General features: G+C 42.2%; 1 protein-coding gene across 11 annotated transcripts in view; it reads right to left on the bottom strand.

Moving 5' to 3' along the window:
- Positions 1-1,576: 1,576 nt before the first annotated feature.
- plxnb1b (plexin b1b) overlaps positions 1,577-7,861 on the bottom strand; it is a 138,785-nt gene continuing 132,500 nt past the window's right edge. For all 11 annotated transcript variants that reach the window (XM_090205155.1, XM_090205152.1, XM_021568531.3 and 8 more), the window contains 3 exons: positions 7,604-7,744; positions 7,232-7,306; positions 1,577-6,806 (listed from right to left, as the gene is read on the bottom strand). In XM_090205155.1, coding sequence (XP_090061281.1) covers positions 6,702-6,806; positions 7,232-7,306; positions 7,604-7,744 — 321 coding nt within the window. In that variant the 3' untranslated portion in view covers positions 1,577-6,701. The remainder of the gene's footprint in view (positions 6,807-7,231; positions 7,307-7,603; positions 7,745-7,861) is intronic.

Genomic DNA, 7,861 nt, shown 5'->3' with positions numbered 1-7,861 from the left:
CAGGATCCCTTCCCTTTGACCCATCTCCATCAACTTTCTTCACTGCCTCAGCATACAACACCCTCTGCTCTACTCTAACCCTGGTAACCTCAACCTGCCTCTCTCACACCAGACATTTCTGATCCCCAGCCCCATGGCACCCCTACAATTAACACGTACCGCATCTTTACCCAATGCTGCACGTTCCTTTGTCTTCTGCCCTTCTGCTCACACCTAGGAACCTCCCTCCTACACACTGCTGCCACATGCCCATACGCTTGACACCTGTAACAACGTAATGTATTTGGCATATAAGCTCGCAAGGGATAACTGAAATATCCTAACATCACTGTCGGCCAAATAGTCAACATCAAAACGACAGACAATTAGTCTTTCACCACTCACGCCACCCCGTTGGTGTCGCACCAAAACGACGAGTATCACAAACACCGGGAATCTTTCCCTTCATTTGATCCACTTTCACATTTACCTCTACCCCAGTAGTCACTCCTTTCAATAGTGCCCTTTTCTTGAGAGCAATTCAAGTCACACCTCTTGTCCGAATTCGTTTGGTGCGAAGTGCCTGCTCCCTCTGACCAGCAGAAACACAAACAATTATCACAAGACCCCTTCAGGTTACCTTCACTGATTCCACAGCACCAAACTCTGGTTTTACCCACCCTGAAACAACAAATGGATAATCTACTCATGTTCCGGATTGTATCTGGTTTATACAGACCAACATCACATGCACACTAGCACTCAGTGCACACAGGGAGCAGTAAAGATATCATCCATAAACACGGCAGACATTGGATGAATATAAAATGTTACTATCTTTGCCTGTGAGTGATGAAAAAAGAAAAATCTGCCTCAGCGACAATTATTTGAGTAATTCAACAAATGTTGATGCCTAAAGTGTCTTATTAAGGAATGTTCAAATCTATGTGGCCGTCTATGGAAATTGTCTTTCTGGGCCGTGTCAGTTAAACTGCAGTACCAAAGCAAAACAGTAGGTGCATTCGAAAACAGTGCTTCTTGACCAGAACCCTGGCCCCTTGCTCGGCATAGGCAATAGAAAAGTGTATCTGCCCTCTCATTGGCTAGAATGGTCCCACCCTCCTCACTCCTGCTTTCCATCTTTGAGGACATGTATTTCCATTGTTAGAGCAGTCACTTGACCATCTTACCAATATAACAGATAATATTTGGCTCCTTTTCCCGTTGTACTCTACCGGGTGGCGTCACATAGCAGACACGAATAATGGGTCGTGTGAAACAAAATTTGTTCCTCCGTCATTAGTTTCTGAAAGTTTCCTAACTTTGTTCAAGTAGTTTCCCATGCATGCTGCTTAGTCACTTTATGACCCTCCTCAAACTGATTTGTTTTGCATATGGTGTGTGAAGGCATTAGGCAATGTTAGAGCGATTATTTCATTTTCATGACTAAGTGAAGGGCCTTCCATTCCTCATTTTCATACACTGATCTGAAAACAATATGTCAGTGCAGACAACTGAGGAAACAAGCATAGTGGACTGAAATTCCCTTCACTTCAAAACATTACTCCATATGAGACAGACGTCGACAAAGAGCATATGATTTTACAAATACTTTATTAACACACCTCCAGGTAGTGTGAATTTACACTCTCTTATTAAACAGATTAAGTCGCTACAAGTTACATTATTAAAATCATTATGTACAATGATATTAACAGACAAAATAAGAACCATCCTTACAAATTGCTCATTGCAGAGCCTGCTCTACATAGCTGAATTTATACAGCCTAACAATAGTTAGTTTTTTTCCCCTCAAATGACCTCCACCATCATGGTCTCTCCAGCACAAGGCGTCATACATACTCGTCTACATTAAAAGCATATGACAGTACTAATTGTCCATTCAAATGAGACATTAATTGCATGTGGTAAGTAGTGTGATGTTAGCCTATAGGCTACTATGATTCGGTTATACTGTGCAATCTAGGGATAATGGTGGTGCACATGAAAGAGCATCAAACTGGAGAACCTACACAATGGCATGTAACGGATACACTCCATGCACTTCTGTTAAAAAAAAGGTGCCTCTCTCTGAAATGATTGGCTATCCAAACAGGAAGACACGTGATTGGGTTTTTACAGTTAAATGATATGCCGACTCATTGCTATATCATATGAAGATATAGCCTACCAGGAAGGTGGTGTCAAACTTCATCAATAAGTCAGTTAGGCTTATGTGTAGTTAACATTCATGCAACACCTCCAATTCATGTGATAACGTTGTTGCTTGGTACGTAGCTTTACCAAAGGATTTCATCCTAACTTCAACAAACTATTAAAGCTCTGTGGGACAGAATGAGAAGTCTAGGGATACGTCCCAAATGGTAGCGGATTCCCTACATAACGCATTACTTTTGACCAAATCCGTATAATCTTAACCCTAAATGGGTGCCATTTGGGACGCAACCTAGCTTTAGAAAATACATCTGTTGTGTAATAGAGAATGTCGAGGTGAGCAAATGAGGAATAACATAGCTCACGGGGAAACCATTAGAACTCATATCGGTAAAGTTCAGAAATGGCAAATAATGCTTTATAATCCTAATATTTGAATCAAACCTTGGAAAATATGACTAGGTCAAAGAATTTTCTGTGAAACTTCATGTACAGTAAATACAGCAGTTTACTTGTGTTAGAGCAGAAGTTCAACAAATATAGGAGCGGTTGCCATCTTGTGTTCAATAGAAGAACTGCACATATCAATGAGCGGTCTCCAATGTCACATAAGTAGTCTACCTCACAACAGCACAAAGTGAAAAATCATGATTCAATAGAATTTTCTTGGTTGAAAACCAAAAAGGAATGTTAAAAATGTACAACATGGGAAGTTGTATGAACATTCACCATAAAAATACTGTCTGTGGGACACGTTTGAACTATATTAAATTCAAAAGTTGAGATTCGTTTGTTTAAATCTCTGATCTAGCGTCCCTCCAGTGACCATTACCTTCTAGAAACATCAGAATAAACAGCATTAAAGCAACAAAAAGTCGAAGTAAACAATTCATTCACACGGTCACCTATTTTCAGTACCTTTTGAAAGACTGCCTCTGCTTTCAGTACCGTTCTTTTAGTCCTGCAGTCTCGTCAGGACAGAGCTGTTCATTTCAACTCTTACAATAAAATTTTCCTCCCGTTCCTATAACATAAAGACAAACAACGCACAGATGTGTATGGATGTGGGCGCTACCTGAAAAAGCGGAATGACAATTACAGATTTTAAAAGACTGATTACATTTTTTTTTATAATAGCTGTCTCAAGAGTGAACTATGTGTGCGTGTGTGTGAAAGACACAATTTGACCTTATGATTTGGACGGATATGGAAAAGCTACTGTTGTGACATAAAGAGAGCCAGGGGGAGAGCACAATCTGGTTTACCAGAGCAGACAAACAGTGATCACATTAAACTTTGCTTTCAATGAGAAAAAAGTTTCAATGAGATAAGAGGATAGCTTGAGTATTTAGTTGAGTAAAAGGAGGACGAGAGTGCTGATCATTGATGAGACTCAAGACCCTTGAAACTACATCGTCACCAACTAATACCGTTGTATAGGGTCGGTTTCCCAGTAATGTTTATGAAATGCTAAGAAAACGTTTTTACTCTGCTGTGAAAAATTGTCTTGTCTTGAATGGGGGGAAATCCAACTGGAATTCTGTCAATTGTGCACAAGAGAAAGGGAGGTATATACAAGTAATGCCAGGCATATATACAGTACCAGTCAAAAGTTTGGACACACCTACTCATTCAAGGGTTTTTATTTCTTTTCACTATTTTCTACATTGTAGAATAATAGTGAAGACATCAAAACGATGAAATAACACATATGGAATCATGTAGTAACCAAAAGTGTTAAACAAATCAAAATATTTTACTTTTGAGATTCTTCAAAGTATCCACCCTTTGCCTCGCTGACAGCTTTGCACACTCTTGGCATTCTCTCAACCAGCTTCATGAGGTAGTCACCTGGAATGCATTTAAATTAACAGATGTGCCTTGATAAAAAGTTAATTTGTGGAATTTCTTTCCTTCTTAATGCATTTTATACAGCCTGACAGGATGCTCTCGATTGTGCATCTGTAAAACTGACAAACTTATACAGATGCACAATCAAGAACATCCAGTCGGGCTGTATCACAGCCTGGAATGGCAACTGCGCCTCCTTCAACTACAAGGCCCTCCAGAGGGTGGTGCGGTCTGCACAACGGATCACCCATTCACTGGCCACTTTAGTAAACGGATCACTAGTTACTTCACACACAATGCCACTCTAAATAATGCCACTTTAATAATGTTTACATGTCTTACACGACTCATATCACTTGTATATACTGTGTTTTATACCATCTATTGCACCTTGCCCAATGCCGCTCGGCCATCGCTCATCCATCTACTTACATGTACACATTCTCATTCACCCCTTTAGATTTGTGTGTATTAGGTAGTTGTTGGGGAATTGTTAGATATTACTGCACTGTCGGAACTAGAAGCACAAGCATTTTGCTACACTCTCATTAACATCTGCTAACCATGCTTATGTGACAAATGAAATTTGATTTGAGCCAATTAGTTGTTGTGACAGGGTAGGGGTGGTATACGAAGATAACCCTATTTGGTATAATGCCAAGTCAATATTATGAAAAGAACACCTCAAATAAGCAAAGAGAAATGACAGTCCATCATTATGTTATTAAGACATGAAGGTCAGTTAATGCAGAACATTTCAAGAACTTTGAAGTTCTTCAAGTGCAGGTCACAAAACCATGAAGGGGAATGATGAAACTGGCTCACATGAGGACAGACACAGGAAAGGAAGACCCAGAGTTGCCTCTGCTGCAGAGGATATGTTCATTAGAGTTACCAGCCTCATAAATTGCAGCCCAAATAAATGCTTCACAGAGTTCAAGTAACAGACACATCAACATCAACTGTTCAGCAGAAACTACGTGAATCAGGCCTTCATGGTCAAATTGCTGCAAAGAAACCACTACTAAAAGGACACCAATAAGAAGACGACTTGCTTAGGCCAAGAAACACGAGCAATGGACATTAGACTGGTGGAAATCTATCCTTTGTTCTGATGACTCCAAAAACAGCCACTGTGTCTTTGGGAGACGCAGAGTAGGTGAACGGATTATCTCTGCATGTGTGGTTCCCACCATGAAGCATGGTTGAGGTGATGGTGCTTTGCTGATGACACTGTCTGTAATTTATTTAGAGTTCAAGGCACACTTAACCAGTATGGCTACCACAGTATTCGGCAGCAATACGCCATCCCATCTGGTTTGCTCTTAGTGGGACTATCATTTGTTTTTCAACAGGACAATGACCCAAAACACACCTCCAGGCTGTATAGGGGCTATTTGACCAAGGAGAGTGATGGAGTGCTGCATCAGATCACCTGGCCTCCACAATCACCCGACCTCAACCCAGTTGAGATGGTTTGAGATGAGGTGGACCGCAGAGTGAAGGAAAAGCAGCCAACAAGTCCTCAGCATATGTGCGAACTCCTTCAAGACTGTAGGAAAAGCATTCCTCATTAAGCCGGCTGAGAGAATGCCAAGAGTGTGCAAAGCTGCCATCAAGGCAATGGGTGGCTACTTTGAAGAATCTAAAATCAGAATTTCTTGATTTGTTTAACACTTTTTTGGTTACTACATGATTCCATATGTGTTATTTCATAGTTTTGGTGTCTTCACTATTACTCTACAATGTAGAAAATTGTGAAAATAAAGAAAAACTCTTGAATGAGTAGGTGTGTCCAAACTTTTGACTGGTACTGTATATCTCAATTATATAAAACAATGGTGTCAGTGTGCGGGGCATGTAAACCAAAACAGTTTACCCTTGCACACATGTACATTTAAAGAGGGAGATGGACAGACATAAAACCTCTAATTATGCAACGACACAAGCACAAGGCATGGGAAGTACCCTTCTCCATTTCATCCACCCAGTGGAAATGGCTTCACGTCATACCATCAAGCAAAACCGGTGATCTCTCTCTCTCTCTCTCTCTCTCTCTCTCTCTCTCTCTCTCTCTCTCTCTCTCTCTCTCTCTCTCTCTCTCTCTCTCTCTCTCTCTCTCTCTCTCTCTCTCTCTCTCTCTCTCTCTCTCTCTCTCTCTCTCTCTCTCTCTCTCTCTCTCTCTCTCTCTCTCTCTCTCTCTCTCTCTCTCTCTCTCTCTCATTTTGATACATATAACACGACTTCTTTCATTCATTCATATGAGACTACAGAGTTTTGACTTCAGCACGTTTCCATCGACACGTCACGTAATGTCCAGATAGCGTCCGGATAACATCCAGATCTCCCAAGCCCTTTCTTACAATTCTCCTACTTCCACAGAGAGTTCTAGAAGAGAGACAGACGCAGATGCCACAACGTGGTCCAACTCAGGGCTGACGGTTGAACGGGTGGGACATACAAACAAAGGCTCCTGGTCTGTATGTCTCCCTTTCCCTCCTGCTTTTTTCCACAGTGGAGAGTGAGAGAAGGGTTTGTGTCCACCACCATCTCTAGAGGGCTTCATGTGTCCAGCATAATGTGTGGAAAAGGGGTGGGGCCTTTTCCCTCCCCCACTCTAGTGGGTAACCTCACAGTGTGTGCGTCTCTTAATGTGGTCCCCCTCGCCGGCGTGGTCTCGGTCGGTGGTTCTGCTGTCACAAGTCGGTGACTTTGTTCTCCACAGCTGCAGCGACCTGCTGGAGCCGGTAGCCCAGCTGCATTTTCTGGGCCATGCTGTCCTCCTCTAGGGCCCCGATGATCTGAGAGAGGTAGGGGTGGAGAGAGAGAAAGGGATGAAGATAGATGGAGAACAATGGAGTGTGATGGAGGATGGTGGAGTGATAAGACAGATGGAGAGAGAGTGGGATGGAGAGAGAGGGAGAGGGATGGAGTGAGACAGAAAGAGAGGGAGTGAGAGAGAAAGAGGGATGGAGAGAAAGAGAGGAGTGGAGTGAGAGGGGGATGAAAGGAGAGGGAGAGGGATGAAAGGAGAGGGAGAGGGAAGGAGAGAGAGAGGGAGGGAAAGAGAGAGAGAGGGAGGGAAGGAGAGAGGGTGGGAAGGAGGGAGGGTGGGAAGGAGAGAGGGAGGAACACAAATCCTGTTTAGAGCAGGAGCAAGGTAAACCAAAGACAACTATTATTTGTTATTCCATCCAACCAGACAAGCGACTGAATGAAAACTCACCTGGTCATAGTATTTGTTGATGTACTTGTACAACTCGTGCAGGGCGACAAGGTAATTCAACTCTCCTGAGTAATTCTGGTTGGGGGGAAAAAACATATTTTCATGTCATTCCAAATAAAAAATAAGCACATCTTTTCAAAGATTAACTGAAGTTGAATTTAAAATGTGCTAATATAAAGTTCAATTGACGATAGGACAAAGAACAGCTGAAAGGAATAGTTAACTCAAACTGTCAGCAGTCAAGTTTTCAAGATGGAGCACTTTCAGTACAGAGCTAAAACTTTGATGGAAGATCACTTTTGGGTGAACTCTCCCTTTAAAAAGGAACAATACAGTGTTTACTGAACAAATAAACTGAAGTAAAAGACTCACCCTGGACAGCTCTGCTAGAGCTGAGTTCATCTCCTGATCACTGGCAGAGATGGTCTGTCTGATGTCAGCGTAGTACCTTTCCACCATCTGCTTGTAACGGGGGATGTCTCGGGCATACAGCAGTTTGTTGATTGGTGAATCCTGGAGAGAGAGACGGAGGGAAAGAGAGAGAGAGAACCAGTTTAGAGAAAAATTACCACATCTTCCAATAGTCCTCTCATCCCACCCTGTCCCTTGGTCCCGTCCCTCCCTATCCAT

Source organism: Oncorhynchus mykiss, chromosome 17, assembly GCF_057628025.1.
Source record: "Oncorhynchus mykiss isolate SJ-2025 chromosome 17, ASM5762802v1, whole genome shotgun sequence".
Classification (NCBI taxonomy): Eukaryota; Metazoa; Chordata; class Actinopteri; order Salmoniformes; family Salmonidae; genus Oncorhynchus; species Oncorhynchus mykiss.
The sequence above is the reverse complement of the archived record's forward strand: the minus strand, read 5'-3'. Positions and strand labels throughout refer to the sequence as shown.